The 21170-nt window shown below is 46.4% G+C and overlaps 1 protein-coding gene across 1 annotated transcript; it reads left to right on the forward strand.

Moving 5' to 3' along the window:
- Positions 1-5076: 5076 nt before the first annotated feature.
- Positions 5077-20221, forward strand: ENO1 (enolase 1; the record flags this gene model as incomplete). The annotated part of the gene is made up of 12 exons (XM_082009371.1): positions 5077-5169; positions 10638-10731; positions 12068-12163; positions 14747-14805; positions 15722-15791; positions 15988-16121; positions 16289-16511; positions 17954-18151; positions 18395-18596; positions 19003-19111; positions 19563-19621; positions 20152-20221. The coding sequence occupies exons 2-12, from the start codon at positions 10647-10649 to the stop codon at positions 20219-20221; spliced, it is 1305 nt and encodes a 434-aa protein (XP_081865497.1). The 5' UTR covers positions 5077-5169; positions 10638-10646.
- Between the last annotated feature and the right edge of the window lie 949 nt (positions 20222-21170).

The following is a 21170-nucleotide window of genomic DNA, read 5'->3' on the forward strand; positions in this document are numbered from 1 at the left end:
CAGATCCTCACTGACAACTCTTAGTTTAATTTTTGTGCTGTAATTGTGAGTTTTCTTTAGGAGGACCTGAAAAGATCTAATTCAGTCTAGGTCCTTCCCTTACCCCAGTCATTGTACTGAAGTTACTTTCAGACTGGCTATTAAATGGAGGAACTGGTGGCTTTTAAATAATTTTCAGGACATTAACTAGTCCATCTCTAAAATCCTGGGAGAAGACAGGAGGATTAAGAGAAGCAGTGGAAATTACAAGCATTAGGAAGGCCATCAGGTCCATCATCTCAAGTAATTTCATTATTCATGTGCCTAAAACCTGCAGTCTTTAATTGCAGAGTTAAGGTGTAAGACAAAAGCGTGACAGAAAAGGGGGACGAGAAGCAAAAGAAGGATGTAAAGTCAGAGGAGGTTTTGAGTGCCTGGAAGAAAACATCTTAAATAGTCATTCAATAGTTTTAATAGATACCCAGAAACAGCATTAGTCAGACTCTGCCATTACCTTTCCAATGAATGTTCCTTAAAAATACCACGATCTGCAGAGTCAACGAAGAGAATAAATCTGAGTGACAGTGCTGAATCCTGCATCCGATCGCTTTCCTCCAGGGATCTCACCTCGACTGCGGTGATGTAGTAACGCAGTCAGAAAGCCTCATTCATAAAGCCACTGAGATGCAGGACTGCTCCTCAAAAAGAAACTCGGCAAAACAGAAACAGGCTGGCACTTGCAGACCTGTCGGGTAGAGGAGGGTGGTGCGTACACCGCGACCCAGACACATGCTCTTCAGGTGTTTTGTGAGGCACTGGGGAGAAAGAGAAGTCCCGAGTATTCAGGAAGCGCTTTCAAGGTGCTATGGAAGCTCACACCCTGGAATGCACCCGACTGCATAATGGTTATTAAGCTTATTAATGCACCGGCAAACAAGTCCTGATCTGTGGTGGTTCTGCTCCCTGCCTTGGCATCCTCAGCTGTTTGAACCAGTGATTTCACACTCTGCAAAGCGCTGAGCTCTCCTGCCCAGCCACGTGAAACAGGGAAGGAGTCGGCTGGCCTGGTCAGCTTCTGTGCTCATGGAGCATGCTGCAAGCAATTGAAAAACTTACATCTATTGTGCTTACAATTTTACCTGAAAAGCACAAGGCATGACTAGGCCTTGCAATGGAAGGGGATTTTGATCATGAGAATTGTTTTCCATTTCTGGCTGGTGGATGCCCGTAAGCCAGATCTGTGTCGGTGTTTTTTCTCCATCTGCTCCATCAGCATGTTATACCAATATGCTAGTGTACTTGCGTGGGCTGTCAAACTGGATTACTAGCTACACTGGCTTCATGTTTCCTGAAACTCTCTGTGCCCAGTGTCCACCCTATTAGCCATACGTCCCCCTCCCAAACCATGAAAGAAATATTTAAAAGAGTGCACTGAGTATTTGATTAACTGGTAACAAGCTCGGATTCCCACAGAAACTCATGCCAGCTAGATATCTCATAGCCTAAGGGATGCTCAACTTTTTCTTTAAAGAAAGAGAAAAAGGAAAATCAGGCAGGATACATGACTGAGCAGTAGCATTTTTCATATCAGCTCTGACTTATTTTAATATGTATGGTACTGGGCAATTTTAAATCTGCTGATCCAGGAAAAATTATACCAACACCTGAACAGTGCCAGACTTCTGATCATGGGTGCCTGATCAATGCTGCCTCTAGCTACTGTAGTGCCAGCGCCTTCAGCTGCATTCTCTCTTGCGGACACACGATTCAGTGGAGCGGACACGGCTCTTGGCACAGCGTCTGTGGCCAGAACCGCGGGTGAGTCCTGACTGCCAGGGATGGGACCGTGCGAGTAGCGGGGGATGCAGGTTCTCAGCACGCAGCTTGTTGCTCACACTCCAGCGGATGAAATTTGCTTGCTTTGTGCTGTTTTTGCGGTCACAAGGGACAAAGAGCCTAGGCAAGGGACAAGTGGAAGAGTTTAGGCCAGTATTCTACCTCTCCCACAGCTTTGGTTTGGTTGAGCAGGAATTCAGAGCTGCAAGAAGCTTGGTCCTCAGCTTCCCAGGCCAGAGGGTTTGCTTTACACTCCACTTCTGCCCGCCACCAAGCTAATGATGACCTTTCATATTATGTCTTCTATGCCCAAAGAGCACCCTATCATACTTCACCATCAGTCTTTTGGTCAGCTACTACAGTGCTTAATTTCCCTCGGCCTTACGCTTTCTTGTGCTCCATCTTCTCTAGCTCATTATGAGACTCAGCACCTCTATGTGATTTTCCATGCATAGCAATCAAGGGACTTCTACAAAGTGCAAAGATGGTGGAGCGTCTCTAATCCAGCAGTCATCCAGCATAAAAATCCAGTTTTATGATTTCCATCATCTGATTGCTCAGGAGCATGTTTTTGCAGGGAATGCTCCCCTCTCACGCCTTTGCACCAGGAAGAGTAAGACTCCAGGATAAGTCAGGAACTACTGCCAAGGACACAGCTATAAGGGGTGTAACATGCAGCTTTGCAGAGGTGGGCACTGCAAAGAATTGTCTACCTATATCCATGGGCTTTTCCTGGCCATTATTCTCAGCTGTGTGCAACCCAGCAGCATTTTAACCTGATTCATGGCTGTGCCGTCCCCATGAATCTCCGCCCCCAGCAAGGCAGAAAAAGCACAAAAACCCAGCATGCAGTGCCACTGTGGGCGTGTGGGCCATATTGCACTGTCACAAAACAGATTGGGTTCCAAATGGCATCTCCTTGCCAGGAGCCTAGGTGTCATGCAGGGGGTCCTCGTGGGGTACTGTGCCCGCATGGCGTGCCTAGGGAAGGCGGTCAGTTCAACAGATTTCCTTGGCTTTTTATTAGACTTAAAGCTTGTCTTGAGGGGATGTTCTCAGGAAGGAAGGAAAAATGTGCCCCGAAGAAATGATCAGTCATAGTCAGGCTGGAAGGGCAAGGCAGTTCTGGAGCAAGCACAAACATTACTAACTTTGCAAGCGAAAAAATGGCTTTATATGGTGCAGTCAGGATGAACTGGGTGCTGTCAGACTCCTGGAGCCCCTAGACCCTAACTCCAGGCTTGGGGAACTTCACAGGTTTGATGTTATGTACTTGAAATACTGCAGAGCCAGGCTTCCACCAATCTGAACACAGGCTGTGTAGTGCCAGGTGAAATGGGAGGAAGCAAATCCAGGGAACTGGGAGTCCCCGTGGCATTACACCCATGGGTCTGGGCTTTGTGGTGTCCCAGTGAGACAAAGCGCTAGTCCCTGCTTGGGGCTTCACACCCTGACGGCTGGGGATGGTGCTCTGCCTTCAACAGGAGCAATCGTGTCCAGGAGTGAAGGCTAAGGGCATGGGGAGGCGAGAAGGGACAAGACCGTGCCTTTCCCAGGTCAGCCTATGGCCTTGTTCAAATGTTTTGACCTTGCAATGGGATTCCCCTCATCGCAGACTCCTTTCCGCAGTGCAATGTGTGACTATCCCTCAGTTTAAAAATCCTGGAAGAAAAACAGGGTTATGGGGAGCATGGGCACAGCTTTTCTCTGTAATAAACCCACAAAGACCATAAGTTACAACTGCAACTTATCTAACGTAACCAAAGCAGTGTATTCCCTGGGAGCCATAAAACTGGGGACAGCCTGGAGGAACGGTGGCAACCAGGGCTGGGGGGAAGAAGGCATGTCCCCCCCAGCACCACACCCCGCCACGGTCCAACGCTGCAGCACAGCGGAGGGGATGGAGCGGGGCCTTGCCAAGCTGATCACAGGGAGCAGCTGTGGGGCGAGTTGGGTAAATAAGTCCAGGAAAGAACAGCATCCCTCCAGAGTGCCAGAACTGGGAACAACTCATGTGAGGGGTCATGTTCTTATTAAACACCATGACACACGGTTGCCGCTGAGTCCATAGACAGTTGAATATTACTTTCCAGGGATGGAGGCTTTGCCGATCACAGAGCACCCAGTTCATTCAGTGGTGCATGGTTCATACTTCACCGTGATGCAGCAGACCAAATAATTATCAATGAATAATTTGATGTTTTTTTCAACATCCACGGGCAGATCGGAGTTTTTCAGGAGCATAAGTCACTCCATTTTGGCAGTCTTTAAAAATTCTGTGGCCTGGTGTTGAGCTCTGTTCTGACCCATTCTTTTTTGGTCACAACATAGTCTTCAGGCATGTGCCTTGGGGCATCAGATGCCCCTGTGCAAATCCAGGCAAAACACCTGAAAAAGTCTTTGTTGCTGTTGGCACAGTAGTACCTGAGGTGTCATAACTTATCGTAGGAGAGCTCCTTCTCCACTCCAGGAAGTGTAACAGTTACTCACTTCAAAATGTAAGTAAAAATTTATTGTAATTAACCTTTTCCTAGAATTAACAAAGCCCCTCTCCCCAGCCTTCCCCTTGCCAGCGTGCCGCCTTCCTGCTGGTTTCAGTCGCTGTTTCTACGCCCACCCGGGGTGAAAACATGGCCGTACCCTTCTTCCGAGCAGGCAGGGATGGGATTTCAGCGACGCGGCAGCACCAAGCCGAACAACATGCTTGCCGAGTCTTGGCAAAATCAGGGCTCAGCTTCCAGTTTTAGTGACAATAAACATGTTAAATTCCTTCTCTCTCTCCCCACAAGTGCGCGTGTGTGTACGTTCATGCAGGGACATGCACAGCCGGTGTAGCCAATGTATGCGTTCGTGCACAAAGGAACCATCTTCCTTGTACGTACACACCAGCAGAAAAGCCCTATAGATGGTTCAAGGGTTTGCCACACGAGGAGAAAAATTTCCTTAGCGTGGGCCTGGCCTTCCCCACACACTCAGTCTCCGGCGAGCCCGCCAGCTCCCCGCTCGGCACGCGTGGGCTACGCCGCGGGAGGAGGGGCGGGCGGCTCCGCCCCGCCCGCACTGGGATTTTCCACGAGACGAACGGCGAAATCGGCCAAGCCGCGGCGGCACGTAGCGCACGCACCCGAGCCCGCCTCTGGCGCGAGGAGGAGTAGCCAATGGGAGAGCGGCAAGGGGCCGTCCCGGCCAATGGGAGACCGGAGAGGGGCTGAGACGACCAATGGAGGGGCGGGAGCAGGGCGGCTCATCTGCGTGGGGTGGGCTATAGCCTGGCGTCGGCGCAGCCGTTCGTTCCCAGTCAGAGGTGAGGCGGAGAGCGGTGCTGTACTGCGTGGCGGGGCTGCTGGGCCGGAGGTGAGTGTGGCGGCGGCGGCGGCGGCGGCGGGGCCTTTCGGCCTCCTGGCCGTGCGTGGCCGCGGCGGCCCAGGCCCTCCGCAGTGGTCCGCGGGGCGAGAGGTCCCGGTGGGGCCGTGGTTTCCCGTCTCCTTTCTCCGGCCTCCCCGGGCAGCGGCTCCGGAGCCCCTGCAGCCCCCGTGAGATGGGGCTGCGCCGGCCCTGCCTGCGAGCCAGGCCGGACCGAGGCCGTCTCCGAGAGGGTGCTGGCCGCTTGTGGGCGTGCTTCTGCCACGCAGTGTGCCAGCCGCATCGCGGGGGCGAGGGGAGGCCTGCGCCAGCCTTAACGCCGTCAGCGTCAGGGGAGGCGGGGTGGGGGTGTGTGTGTAAAATCTAAAGGGGAATATGGTGGGTCAAGGCTTCTTTCAAACACAGCGTTTAACCTCTTTTTCTTAATCATTAACAGTCGCTCTCAGATTGCGTGTTGTGATTTGGACCTTCCCCTCTTTAGTGGCAGTGGATGTCCTTCAGCTTTGCATCTCAAATATTTAATGTTTGATGTCAGCACTCAAATCTGTGTGCCTTAGGTCTCCCCGTGGGGTTAGTTAAGTGCTGGTTATCTCAAGGCAGAACTTGTGGGGAGTAGTACCTGACAACATGATGTGCATCTCTGGATGTTAAGGTGTGGAAAAAAAATTGCCTCTTAACTAGCTTGCCTCGTGCAGGGCTGCCAGAGAGGATCTTGGTCTTTCTCCGGTTCCGTTACTTGACTGCTGAGTCACAGGGCAGGGCTCTGGCTTTCTGAGCCTGGCAGGAAGTAGTGAAGTTTGTCATCCAAATGCACAGATTGAGGCAGTGCAGTTTCAGGCCTCCATCTTATTAAACAAGGAGAGAGAAAGTAGTTCAGCATGCCTGTGACTTATTCCCTGCCAGGCATTATTTAAAACACATTGCATTGTGTCACAGAGCATGGAGGTGAATTAATACCATGTGGAACACAGAGGAGTAGGATTTGGAAGGTGTCCTTGCTGGTCCACATTTGTCCACTTAAGACACGTGGCTGCAAAATGGCTCACAAGTGTAGCTTTTGGTGATAAAGTTGGCTGTAAACAACATTTCTGGAAATAATTTTAAGTTGGAGTACTCAACATTGGTGTTAGAGTACTGCATTCCCTGCAAAGAGCACAGGATCAGATAGGGAATAAGTGGTGATTTCTTGGACTTCAGTTGGTAGTGAAGCTAGTACTCGGAATGGGCAGTGGCACATTGGGATGTAACTTGGCCTTGAAGTGTGCTCGTGGGAAGGCCAGGAAAGCTAGTGTGTGTGGTTCCTTTTCTAAAGGGAGACACTGACCTTGCTAGCAGATCATAGTACAGAAAAAGGTTTAAGGCAATCCATGCATTAAATAGTACTCTGGTATTTGTGTGTGCTTGGCTGGCTCCATCACAAAGCACAAAGGTCCAGGGCAAGGGGTGGTACTGATGAGCTCTCTTTCAATCAGTTAGCATTTCCACAGCTAGACCTGTGCGTAGGCAGACTGTCACTTTCTAGATGAGTTGACTGAATTGATTGAGGCAGAATACATAATGCTCAGCTTGTGATGAGCTAAACGGTATCAGACTTCTTCCCAGGAATAGCTGAGTGGGAAAACTTTCTTGAACACAGAAGTGAGGGGGTTTGCAAAATGAGCCAAAAAAAAAAAAAATGGTGCAGTGCTGTGAAATGCCCCCTTCTGAAGAAAAGGGAGGGACTGCTAGAGAGGTCACTTGTCAAGGACACTTGAGTAATGTCAAAACTGGCAGACATCCCCAATGGAAGCTCTTGTAGTGTGTATTCCTGAAGTGCCACCTTCTTTGTGAAAGTGAGCAAACAGTTCTTGCAGTGCACTAAGACTTCCTGTGAGCTGGCTGGGCTTTCAAAGAATTAAGGCACCTAATGTTTTGTCACAAAGCCATTGTTCTGAAAATGAAAGTAAGGCATAGCAGGTGCCAGCCTAATAAGCTCTGAAAGCCCTTTTCAGATAAATGGGGGTTTTTCCTATTAGCCATTGCTCAGTGCAAGTGCAGAGAGATAAGTGTTAGCATGGATGGGACCGATAGCTGGAGAGCTGCAGGGATTTATTTCTTGCTTATATATTTACTGATTAAAGTTAAGTAGTGGCAGCCTGAAGGCCAGCTTGAACTGAGTTGTCTTGCTTCGTAGGTTAATCATCTGTCAGCGTGCAGGTCTTACTGTAAGGCAGGCAATATCTGAAAATCTTTGAGCTGCCTTAAACAATATGCTGCTTAGAGGCAGGACAATGGGAAGGGATACTTTAAAGCCAAGGGGACAAACCAAATGACTAGCCATGTTTTTAACATGGGGAGAGATTTGCTGTGGAGGAAGAATGAGTGTATGAAGTTAAGCCTCTCTCCCCGCCCCCCCCCCGTACAAGCAGCAGTATTTCTAAGGACCTGTTTTTTTTTTTTTTTTAAATTTGCAGTAACTGCAGAGATATTAATGACCATTCCTGTAAACAGGGTTACCACCCACATTGGCTTGCCAAAAAGCCAGCTTCCGGATAGTTCTACTTCTGGGGCTGAGCTTTCTTCTCTGCAGATGAGCTGGGTTTGATGCCAGTCAATGGCTTACAGGTATTTCTATGACTTGATTTTTTAAAATGTAGCTGGGCTTACATAAGGCATTCCTTACTGCAGTTTTCTTAAGGAAGTATATAGATACATGAGAAGAGGGGAAAAGAAAATATTCAAAAGATTGTGGTGATTTTTCTTCCATTTAAGAGGAAAAACTATTCCTGTAAATACTCAAGACAGGGTGTAACTGCTAATGTAAGTGCTTAATTAGAGCTATGACTGTCTTTCTATTTTAAGATAGGTCACATTTGGCTCTGAACAGCTGCTGTGCATACTAAGAACTGTTGCACTTTAGTTGGAATTCTTGTGATAAAAGACTAGTAGCAGAGATTTCCTGTATTAGGATTGCTTGGCTGCTCTTATGTGGTGAGGTGACATTCCCTTACATCTCTCTGGAAACAAGGCTTCTGGTTTTAGACTGTTCTTCCCAGCTAGTTTGAGATTTCTGTCCTTTCAACATATGACTCGAGCTCTTACTGAGTATAAGAAGTTTTCCCAGTTGAAATAGTGTGAAGTGATGTTTTTGAACTGGTCTTATGACTGCAGATGTTACTACAGGATATTAATGTCAAGCTGATGCTAGCAGCAGCAGTTGCTGCATGCTGAGGGGAGTGAAAGGCTTGTGAGGTCCTGGGGGAGGGTGTCTGGGGGGTGGTTCTATGTCCATGGCACCTGTGGGCTGTATGGGAGAGGGACCAGGTGGCAGGTCTCCTGATGTGTGAGTGAGAGTTGGGTGGTGCAAGCTGTGCCTGTGGCCAGTTCAAGCTGCTGGAAGCCACATAAAACCAGCCTCCAGGGAGCTCCAGCAGCATGGAAACAAGGAGCGGTGTCTGTTGGGAGCAGCATCAGCAGTTTGCTGGCAGCTCTGGTGGGAAGGGTGTGCCGGTGACTGGGCTGCTACCTGCTGTGCTCATCTGCAGGCTTAGACAGCAACCTGACAGTCACCCCAACTCAACTGATGGCTGTGCAAACCTACCCAGAAGCTCGAGGTCTCCAGGGAATTAGAAGGATGACTTCTGTCAAAAGAATTACCACTTTATTAGTGGGCTTTTTTTTCTGAGAACTATAAGGAGACTGTCTCCTGCTGAAAGAAAATGGTGTCTACCTGCCACAACAGCAAGACTGTGGCTGAAGCCCAAACAGAAGCACTACAGCTTACCTGTGCTGATGTCTGCACTCAAACAGTCCTCCCAAGGACTGGAATAGCTGTCCAGACCTTAGGTTGCATGGAGCTTCAGTATCTGGAAGTCCCCCTGGCACATGAAGGCAGTAGTGGATGTCATAGCTGCAAGTGCAACCATGCAAAAACTCCTCGAACAAGTAGCTATGTTGCAAGAGGAGCTCAACAGGCATTGCAGGACCCAGGGATGTGAGCAGGAGAAAAATACATGATATTGTGCACTGTCCCAGGCTGAGTGACAGCCCTGCTTTAATGCTGTGCAAGGGGAAGATAAGCCTGAATTCAGCCTTGAGCTAGCTGATGCAAGTAACTCATGAGATGGAGACTGGCCCCTTGTCTCCATTTGGGGGTGGAAGAACCTTCCCCAATCCTGTGAAATGCTCCTGCATAACAGACATGATGCTCTGGGGTTGAAGAATGAAGAGCATGTGAGTAATAGGTGGGATCCAGGAAAAGCAGACCATGCAAAGTTGATCCAGCCACGCACTTGCATTAGAACTGGTGCCACCAGAAAAGCATGTAATGCATTAGTAATTAAAGATTCCTTACTGAGAGGTACTGAAGCACCCATTTTCCATTCAGACAATCTCGCTAGAGAAGCTTGCTGCCCTACCAGAAGCTTGCATTTTGTGATATCACCAAGAGGCTGCCAAGCCTGGTGAACCCTACAAATTATCATCTGCTCCAACTGTTCTGTGTAGGGTCTAATGATACTGCAATGAGGTAACTTAGAAACATCGAAAGAGGCTATTGAAATATGTCTTGTGTCCCTTGGAGCAATGTTAAAAGGAGTGGGAGCACAGGTGATGTTCTCCTCTATCCTCCCAGTCAGAAGACTGGCTCCCAGAAGGAGGACATGAATTCAACAGGTGGTTGCCTGGCTGCCTAGCTGGTGCTATACTTGGGATTTTTGCTTTTATGATCATGGATCAACTTTGGAGAAGCTGTGTCTTTTGGGAGCTGATAGGATTCTCCTGACCAAGTGGGGCAAGAGCATTTTTGCCAACAAGCTGGCCAGACTTGTAAGGACAGCTTTAAACTAGAATTAGTCGGGGAAAGAGCTGGAGTTCTGAGAAAAGCCAGGGGCTGCTAATACATTACAAATCAAAAGGGAAACAGTTGTGAAATGCCTCAAAGGAATTCAGGCTTGTTCTAAAATGTTGACAGGGTTTGTAGCCCAACTGAAGTGTCTCCATACCAATGCATGCAGCATGGGTAACAGGAGGAGGTGGAAACCCCTGTGCAGCTAGAAAGCTATGATCTAATTGCTATCACTGAAACCTGGTGGCATGAATCATATGATGGGAATGCTGCAACTGATGGCTATAAACTGTTCAGGAGGAACAGGCAAAGGAGGAGTGGTGTGGGGGTTGCCTTTTATGTGTTTTGAAAAAAGGAAGTCATTGCACAGAGCTGTGTTTGAAGAATACTGATGAACATCTTAAAACTGAAAGTTTTAAACTGAAAGGAGGTAGATGTAATTTGCAGTTAAGGAAGAAATTTTTTATGATAAGGGTGAGAGACTGGAAGATTGAAGGTGTTCAAAGTCAGGTTAGTGCTTTGAGCAACCTGATGTAGTGAAGGATGTTCCTGACCATGGCAGGGATTTTGAACTCTTTGAAGGTCCCTTCCAACCCAAACCGTTCTATGATTAATGCTGAAATCTTCTTTTCAGGTGTTAAAGATGTCCATTCTTAAGATCCATGCCCGTGAAATCTTTGACTCTCGTGGGAATCCCACTGTTGAGGTAGACCTCTTTACCAATAAAGGTGAGTCCTTAGCAGTAGATCTTTACTCCTTTCTTGTATCTGATAGAACTGAAGAGGCAGTCAAAAGTATACAAACTGCCCTGTTCTAGCAGTGGTGTTGTGCTTACTCTTTCCTCCATACATATAACATGTTCCTGAGCTTGCTACGGGACTTGCAGGAGAACCCCCTCCCTCCGTCTGCTGGGATGAATTTTCTGAGCTCAAGATATTGGCCTGGACAGTGAAGGTTTTTTGAAGTGTCCTGCTTCCTGCAGTCTAAATTGTGCAAGTGTTAATCCAAACCTGCCTTCCCTCCCATGCCCTGCATATAAAGTGGGATAGCAAACTCAGAGTTAACAAGGCCTTTGTCCCTGTCCTTAAGCAGCTGCTAATGGTCTTGATTTTCACTGTTTATGACTGCCCTTGAAGTTTAATTCTTGACTTGTCTAGCAGTCACTTTGTGTAACGAAACAGTCTTCTGCTGCTGAGTTGATCTTGGTTAAAGGTTTCTTCTCTGCATAAGTGTGCAGGCATGACTAAACAACTTGTCTAATTGGGTTTTCACATATAACATCTTAACATTTTTAATTATTGTAGGACCTTCCCTTGGTTTGTTAGTTGTTCATCCCACATCAGATAGAATCTGACAAAGGCATTGTGCAAATACATACCAGTGTGGTTTGGTGGAATGAGCAAACACAATAGCTGTAATACACTAACTAAATAGCTGATCTTTCTGCCTCAAAAGATTAATGCAGTCATTTAATGAGATTGCCCCTGCTAAGCTCTTTGCTGTAGTGGGATAAAGGAAAGACTGGAGACTGAAGCTGGCATCTTGAACCACAGGCAGAGCAGACTCTAGTGTACTGATTTGCTCAGAGTTCAGCATCCATGGCTGGAAGAATGGGCTGTCTCGGTGGTTATCCTGTTGTCAAAAGAGCTCAGAACTCATATTAACAAGAGGCTTCCTAATTTTCCTTTGTATGCCATATTCTAGAAGAATTTAAGAGCTCTTTTGCCAGACTGAGCTCAAAAGTAGATTCAGTCAATAAAGCTACCTTTTTGGAAGTGGAATGGATGACTTTCCTAACTCCTAACACTTGAAATGCACAGTGGAAGAGAATGAGTGAGTCAGCTTGCTGTGGATCAGTATGAAGGAGACACTGATGAATTGGTGATGCTGTAAAGGAGCAGACAGCTCTCAGGATCACTGTATAAGTGAACAGCGATGTGGTTTAGAGATTACCTCTCCCATCTCCAGGGTTGGAAGTATGTGGTAGGTTGGGATGTCATATGGGTGGAGAACGTTTTGTGGGTTTGAATGTGCTAAGACAGTTCTTTTTTCTGTTGTAAACAGGTCTGTTCAGAGCTGCTGTTCCCAGCGGTGCCTCAACTGGAATCTATGAAGCTCTGGAGCTTCGTGACAATGACAAGACACGCTACATGGGGAAAGGTAAACCTGAATTTTGGTACCCAGCTTGGCCCATTACAGTGGCTGGGTTGCTGTGTAAGTTAATGCCAGATTTTGTAGCAGAGGACTCATGGGCTCGTTTACTGCCACCCATATTCTGTACAAGGCATGGCAGTTAAGCAAAAGCAATGGAGATTACCAGTAAGATGATAGCAGTGCATACTGGATGGAGGCTGCATGGCTGGGGCAGAGATAAAGCACAGACTGCTGGATTTTCCAGGGGACAATGTGGAGAGTAACTCTGCCTCCAGCAGTGCAGCTACGTAGTGGTGATAACTGTACTTCCATAGGTGGGTGCCTGGAGCTCAGGCATGCCACCTAGGTGATCATCTTGCTAGTACAATATGCCCAAACATACTGTGTTGCGCCACTCCAGTTGCCCTGCGTGTTGGTGCAGGTCAGAGTACAGAGTGCTTTAGTAGTGCAGCATCTAAACTACCTGCTCCAAAAGGCTTGGTGCAGCTAGTCACAAGATCTCTTCATAGACCAGGTTTTGAAAGAACTGTTAAATGTATCTGCCCTGGCTCTGCAGGCCCCTTAGATCCCAGCATGTTAAATCCTGTACCTGAGCTTTATGCCACCTGCTGACCACAGCTAATGTACAGCTTTGTGCTGGTGAGCACAGAACACACTTTTGGTTTGGACCGTGTAATAGCTAAAGCCTCTTTAGCTTTTTGTCTTTCATCATAGTTAGCCAGGATACTTTGTTTTAGTGGCGTAGTATTTCGGTTGTCTGGGGACTGATTGTATGTTCTGAAAGGAAACTAAAACACAGCAAGTCACCAGATTGCCTTGGAAACAAGTGTGGGGGGGAAATATATAGCCACATACAAGATGTCTTTGCCTAATAAACATCCTAATAGTAATTTTTGTGACTACTCTGAGAGCTTGGATAGTCAGAACTCCTTTTTCGCTTGCTCTAAAAGCATTGGTGATGCCTTCCTAGTTTTTGCAATCAACTTAACTTTTGGATGGGAGAGAGAATTTTACTTCAAACTTTTTTTCTGCCAGTCAGGTGAAAGGAAGCTGGGATATTTTGTGCCTATTAAGAAAAAACAGTTAGATTGGATAACTACTGAATTGAACTTGGAGAGCTTTGTCTGAGAAGATTCATGGGTGTTACTACTTTAATACAGAATAAACTAGATGACTGAATGTCCCAAAGAACTGGAGAGCTTATGCTGTTTACCTAGGGCACTCTTCCTTGAGAAGAGTAAATGTGTACTTACCTCAGTGAGCTAAATGTGTGTGTGCTTAGACCTGTTAAATCTGACCCTACAGGCAGTTCTTTGTGGCTCTTAGCTAGATAGTAGTCTGAGTTTCCACAACAGGCTGCCACAGCTGAAGGTTTTTGTCAGCTGGGGAATAACATGAGTTATGAAAAAATAATCACCAAATGGGTTGAGTTGCAGATAACTGGTAGGTCTTTTGTAATATAAACCTGCAGACTTAGACCATTTAAAAGACAATTAATGTGGTTCAGGGTGCACTTAATTAGCATTCACCAGTTCTGAAGCTTAGATCTCTGGAAATCTTTAAACACTATACAGGGATGACAATATTCCTTAGGCTGATATTGGTAGCTGGCTAATTTGTGGTCTCTGGTTATGGGGGTGAAGCAAGTTCATACTGGAATTGCTGGTTTACACAATGGTGGTCCACATAGATTAAAAGGATGGTGCTGTGTGCATGCTTTATTCCCTGTCTGAAGCCAGGAGCAGACAATCAATTTCTGTGCCTGCATCCAGGTGCGGAGACAGTGTACTTCAGCATTGTATCGCATGTAAAACGTGCTAAGGTGATGCTTTAGCAGTGTTACAGAATAATAGCAGATAGTGAAATGCCTGAGCTGCTGCATGCTTAACTTCTGAGGAAGCCTTTTTCTTTCCTCTTACTCATCCATTCTATGAATGAAGTAGCCTATCCTAAAACCTTTTCTAAATGCTGTCATTCAGCCACTTGAGGTTTGTGTCCACAATGGTGTTTGCAATAGCATGGAAACCTGGGTGGAAAGAGCAAATACAGCCTTCCTGGCTGATGCACAGCTTCCTCTACCCTTTGAACCTTTTTGTTTCTGGTCTGCTGCTCGGCATCAGACACTTGCTGACATGTAGGTCTGTTTACCTGTTTGTGTCCTTTTCTTTTTCTTGCATGACTGGCTTTGGTTTTGGCTGTGAGTCTTCATCTCTTCCTTGATTCTCTTGTCCATTTCGCTTGTGTCAGGTGTATCCAGAGCTGTTAAATATGTTAACGAGTTCCTGGCGACAGCATTGTGTACACAGGTAATGGATGTGCTTTCAGTGCAACCTTGTCACTTGGATGAATTTCTCCAGTGCATGGTCTTGCAAACTAACATTGCAGCAGGCATTCCTAGATGATGCTTACTTCATGCATTCAATCGATATGACCTCTGTAAGTGTTCAGATTTGGCTGTAAACTCAGGCTGGATTGGGGTTTGAATAGCATGAGGTGGTATTCTTGAGATTTTATTGTTACTGAGATCACCTATTAATGCCTGCATAACTAGTGTGGTTGACCAGTGTCCGATTTGCTTGTTCCTTCCAGGTGTCTCAAAAGCTGTTGAGCACGTCAATAAAACAATTGCACCTGCACTCATTAGCAAGGTAGGAGCAATCTGTCTTCTGCTAACATCAGCTAATGCTGGTCCAGTGTGTCCTAACGGATGGGTTATCCCTCTAAAGACAGTTACAGGAGCTGTTACAGTGTGTGTGTGGTTGCCTGTGTGTTGGAGTGCATGTGAGCAAACTGACCTACGGCAATTGCTTTACTTAATGACGGTATATCTAACTATATATATATAAATAATTGTAAATCAATAAAAACAGTCTCTAGCAGCCTAGTGTTAGAGTGTGCAGAAATACTTAAGCACCCGGGAACTTCAGTGGTGTGCAGTTAAGATACAAGCTGCTTTATGCTGAAAAGGGTGGCTGAATGGTGGAGAGGGACTGGGTTTTAATCAAGCTGGCTAATTTGGAAGGGAATCTGAGGGGAACTTGAAGTCTACTTGAGTGAGATTCCTGTGCGCCTTGTGGGCACTAAGCCCTAGCTAGAAAGGATGGTGCAAAACTAAGTGGTAATGCATAAAGTGATTGCATGTTCTTAGTGACACTTCCAAACATTGTGTACTAAGTTACAAATGAGTGTATGTTGTGAGTTGGTTGTCTTTGAGCTTGCACTCAAGGGGTGGTGGGACATAAACAGGGGCTTTCTCCTGTTCTATGCCAGGCAGATAGCAGTGTAAATGTCATGAAATCAAGTGACATGATAGCCTTACAGCTCTGAATGTGAAGAACAAAACAAGCTTTTGATGTGTCTGACTTACCTGTCAGCCTTGGTCTGCTGGAAGTGACCAGGTGATGCTGCTGTGTCACGATGACAAGAACTAGTCTCTTGAACTGTTGGTAGTTGCTCTTAAGCAAGTCTTGGTGCCTGCCAGGGAAATAAAAATGCAGTGTGTAGGTGAGAGTTTGTAGAGCCATGTTCAGTGTCAAGCAGTGCTTTGCTTGCTTCTCTCTGCAGAATGTCAACGTTGTGGAGCAAGAAAAGATTGACAAACTGATGCTGGAAATGGATGGATCGGAGAACAAATGTAAGTGGGCTTATGTGTTGCCGTGGGGTGTGAAAAGATGAAGATTTGTTTATGGAATTCTAGCTTACCTTATCAGAAACAATGGGCAGTGCATGGCATATGCTGTGCACTTCTGTAGCCAAGACCATGGTGCTGGTATTGCTGAGTCTCTTTATCAAGATGTAAGATTTCTGTAAACCATTTCTTCCTATTTCAGCCAAATTTGGTGCCAATGCCATCTTGGGTGTATCTCTGGCTGTATGCAAAGCTGGTGCTGCTGAGAAGGGTGTCCCCTTGTACCGTCACATTGCTGACCTTGCTGGAAATGCAGAAGTCATTCTTCCAGTTCCTGTAAGTGTCTTTATAGGGCTTGCGAAAGACTTGCTCTGACCAGGTGCTTTATGATGTCTTGTGGTCTTGGATCAAGTTTTCTAGAGAATGAACAATCTTAACATAAATACTGTTACCAATTTACCTTGAAAGATTCTAACTTGACTTTTCTTTTTGGTTACTTCAAGGCTTTCAATGTCATCAATGGTGGCTCCCATGCTGGCAATAAGCTGGCTATGCAGGAGTTCATGATCCTCCCTGTGGGTGCTGACAGTTTCAAGGAGGCAATGCGCATAGGTGCAGAGGTCTATCATAACCTGAAGAATGTAATCAAGGAGAAGTATGGCAAGGATGCAACCAATGTGGGTGATGAGGGTGGCTTTGCCCCCAACATCCTGGAAAATAAAGAAGGTAAGAATGAGCAAAGTGTGGAAGGAGGCCTAACTGATAGCCAAAGAATGAAGACCATACCTGTCCAGTATGAATGGGAAGCAAGCTCAGCAGGTTGTAGCACTTGCTTCTATTTCTTTGCTCTGCTTCTTATCCTGACAAACATTCCAAGATGCTATACTGGTGTGGTCTAGTATAGGACCACAAAGCTGTTCCCTTGGACTTTAGTTTATGCAGCTCGACAGGATGGCTTTGACTTTAATTCCTCGTTCCTGTTTCGTTCCTGTAGCAGCTTAAGGAAATCGTACCCCCTTCCAGTTGAAAAGTGGCGTGGGAATGTGTGCATGCATTGCAGGCTTCCCAGAAGTCAGTAGTCAAAGTTTAGTGGAGTTGTTTTTCTTCTGACAAAGTAGGAAAACAGTTTGAACTGTGCCTGGTAATGTGTGGGAGTGCATGAAGGTTTGCCTGGGAAGCTGAAGCTTTTGCTGCTTGTGCAGCCAAACAGTTCTGTACAGAAGTCTGTGGGGGAGGGAGGCAGTTTCCCTTGTGGAAAGGGGTATACTTTTTTCTACAACAGCTGTACCAGAGCTATTTTTCTGCCTCTTTTTGCAGAAATGGAGCTGCTAGTAAGCCAGTAGAACACTAGAGCTCTTAAGTTACTTGTTACTTTAAGGCTGTTAGTTATATTATTGTTGGAGGTAGCCTCTGAACTGCATTGCCTGACACTGAAGATACTGAGCCAGCACCAGAAATCAGGGTGTTTCTGAATCCGACAGTCCAACCAAGCCCAATAGACCCAACACACATAAAAACCCCAAACAAGACGACTTGATCTAAGCTTCCTACTGGCTGATCCAGCTGCTTGGGTTTGAGTCGGCAGTTATTGGGAGAGTCTTACTGGTGGTTGTGAGCATACTGAATTTCCTTGCTTGGACTCTGCCAAACAGGGTACTGTAGTGGGCAGTATCCAGAGGCTCCTACTGAGTAGTTCTGTTCCTTCTTCTGCTTATAAATGTGCAAGTGGGGAACAGGTGGATGCTAAGAGAAGGCGCCCTGTGCAGAGGCATCACACTGCCTGTCCAGGTTTGGATGCTTACCACTTTCATAGTCAACACCTGACCTGGAGATAAAAGGGATTAAAGGGCAGTTACTACTTCCTGCCCACATGCATAAAGCTGAAAGAGGATGTTGTACCACTTAGTATTAAGCTTTTTGGGCTGACATGTAGTCCTGCCTGAAGAGATTATGATCCTGTAATGGTGTCTCAAGGCTATTACAAGCTAAAAGCAGTATTAAAGTAATACCTTGTTCCAGTCAGTTCAGAAGTTCAGTATATATGTGGCCTTTGGGCTTTCCGCAGGGGTAATGGAGATTCTTTGCCAAGTGAATGTACTGTTGTTGGTGAATTAATAGCGCTTGAGTTAAGATGTTTGGTGGGAACTCAGAAATACCTTATGTTTCAGCTCTGGAGTTGCTGAAGACTGCTATCAGCAAGGCTGGCTACTCTGAAAAGGTTGTCATTGGCATGGATGTGGCTGCCTCAGAGTTCTACCGTGATGGAAAGTATGACCTGGACTTCAAATCCCCTGATGATCCCAGCAGATATATTTCTCCTGATCAGCTGGCTGACCTGTACAAGGGCTTTGTCAAGAGCTACCCCTGTAAGTTGTTTGTCAACAAGAAGCACAGTAGCAGTGGCAAATAGGGGTTGATTGCTGAAGGGGGAAGTTAGGATGCAGCTTCTCTTACAAAGAGGGATCAAGGGCAGAACAGCTAGCCTTTAAGGGGTCTTAGGAATGTTCTTTGAGGTGGGTAGTACTTGACTGCAGCACTTTGCTACCACTGATTTCAAACAAGACCTTTCGGGGTGGCATTTTCTTAAAGCTCCTTCTGTCCCTCTACAGTGGTGTCCATTGAAGACCCCTTTGACCAAGATGACTGGGCTGCCTGGAAGAAGTTCACTGGCAGTGTTGGCATCCAGGTAGTTGGTGATGATCTGACTGTGACCAATCCAAAGCGTATTGCCAAGGCTGTAGAGGAGAAATCCTGCAACTGCCTCCTCCTTAAGGTCAACCAGATTGGCTCTGTGACAGAGTCCCTGCAAGCGTAAGTTCTCTGCTGTTGTCTGTACCAGGGAGGGGGATTGTCTAATTGAGGGAGATGTACATATGCGCCAGGGCCAGTGGAATGGAAATCGGTTGATTTGGCATCTGTGAAGGGAGAACAATTGTTAACTAATAGAGAATATTGGTTAAACCACAACACAAGTAAAACCTGTACCTTCATGGTCTGGAAGTTGTATTAGGCATATATCAGATGACCTCAGTGGGTCTAAGTATGTGTAAAAGCAGCTCTTTATCACTGTTGTCACATGATCCTAACCCTAACATGTACCAAAGGGCAGTTGTGTCCTGCTAAAGCAAGGAGTGCCTGCCAGTTGGCAGCATCGCTAGAGCAAAGGCTGCTAAGCAAATGGGCATGGTGTGAGGCTTCATCTGTTTATCTCTTCTAGCTGCAAGCTTGCCCAGTCCAATGGCTGGGGTGTGATGGTGAGTCATCGCTCTGGAGAAACAGAAGATACCTTCATTGCTGATCTGGTAGTTGGTCTCTGCACTGGTCAGGTTGGTATCTGTAGTTGTTGTAGTTTGCCTTCTTGCTTGATGAGCTAGTATGGTGTTGAAGCCATGCTGCACAGCAGATGGGGTCTGCTCTGACTTAAGGCATGCAGATTTGCTGTTTCTGTATATAGGAAGCTGATTTTTTCTGATGGGAGTGCGATGAGGGAACATGTTATCTGGTGTAAACTCACCTTTAACCACCAATTTAAAAAAATCTTAGTCAACTCCAGTGGGTGTATTTGGGATTTCCTGGTACTGAAGCTGTTAGCGAATGAACAATCTTTATTGCTCCCAAGCCCTGTCCTGTTTGAGTATACAGATACTCAGAGCCTGATGCTGAAATAAAGCTTGTGATGATGCTTATTATGCTAAACAGAATAGAATAGTTTTGTTTTGGTATCTGTGGCCTTATTTCTGTTACAGTTCTTTATGAACTTTCTAACTTCCCTTTCAGATCAAAACTGGTGCCCCTTGCCGATCTGAGCGTCTAGCCAAGTACAACCAGCTGCTGAGGTGAGACCCTTGAGGGGCTGGGGAAAGGTTGAGTGTTAAGCCTGACATAGAATGGGTGCTCCACTAATGCATTTGGGGCACAGCTTGGTCTTCTACATCTCAGAAACACTCTGCATCTTCTAAGGACAAGCTGACACTGGCAGAGGTGCTTCTGGGCTGGTGCTGTGCTCGCAGAGCTGGCTGTAGGCTAAATCATGAGTTGGATGGGTAAAGTCTGTAATGGACACACTAAAGGGGAACATCATATGAAGTAGCATCCTGTGATACTAGCTATTGTCCTTCTGTCTGCATGATGCAGTTCCCTTGGGCATCCATTTAAAATGTTTGGGCGAAGTTATGTGGGAGGGGTGACACTGACCAGTGCAGTTAAATGTGCATGTAACTGAAGTTGCTTGGTGGGAACTGGCTCATGATTGGTAATACCTTCAGCACCAGGTCGATCAGGTGATTTAATATCAGGCCAGTGGCTGTGTTAATGCAGGAGTTCTGCACTGCTTGCTCACACCCAGCACTCTCTTCCCTTCCATTAGAATTGAAGAGGAGCTTGGCAGCAAGGCCCGTTTTGCTGGAAGGAACTTCAGGAACCCTCGTGTCAACTAAGCGGAGTGGATTAGTCAACCCCTGTTCTGGTTTAAAGCACTAGTCATGTACTTAGTTCACAATTACCTGTACTAGAAAGATAAGGGCAGCTGAAGGAAAAAGACCAGTTTGCAGGTCCTCTCCCCCCTTAGACAATTCCTTCACCTAGTGTTCACCAACTCTGATCTGTTACTTGTAATGCTCTATTGCTTTTGTAGAACGGTCCCTGGAGGGGGGGTTTCTGTGCATTAAACACCCTCTGGGATCATGACCTTGTGACTCTGGGCATAAACACTTCAGTTCCTTTCTCTGCCTGTCTGGTCTTCTATGTTTGGAGCTGTGTGACTTGCAGTGCAGCAAGAGGTACCTGCAAACAGAAATAGTAGTGTTTTTACATGCGATAAATAAAAGCATCAAACACCCCAACAAAGTGTGGCTTTGAGTTACTTCGGGGGAGACTGTGGAGTACCTACCTCTGCATAATTGTATCCTGTTTTAAAGCTGTTCTGCAGGGAGCAAGAGTTGGACTGCTGTCACTGGCTGTGGGGTGGACTTAAGTTGCTTTGTGACAAATAGACAAAGAATTAGTTCAATGTGTGTGCCTGCTATCGAGGTGGCCTTCAAGGGTATGTTTACTCATTTGGAAGGGGGACTAGGAATAGGTTTCTAACCCCTAGGACAGTTGTGATCCTGCAGGGGAAGAGAAAAAGCTCAAATGTCCTCCTTCATTTATCAAAGATGAGGTGTATCCTGACAACAAGTGCTGTGGTTAACCTTTATTGTGGACTGTTGCAGATGTCTGCTTGTGAGTCTTGTCACAGTATTACTGTAGAAAATTCAGTGATCACCTTGGCTTCTTTGAGAGGTTGGCACAGTGTTAACCATGTTAAGTAAATTTGTAACCTCCATCTTGATCTGTTTGCTGCTAGGAGAAGGGTTAGCTCAACAGGATGTGAATTGTGGAACAGCA

This window comes from Phaethon aethereus (assembly GCF_964289735.1).
Source record: "Phaethon aethereus genome assembly, chromosome: 21".
NCBI lineage: Eukaryota > Metazoa > Chordata > Aves > Phaethontiformes > Phaethontidae > Phaethon > Phaethon aethereus.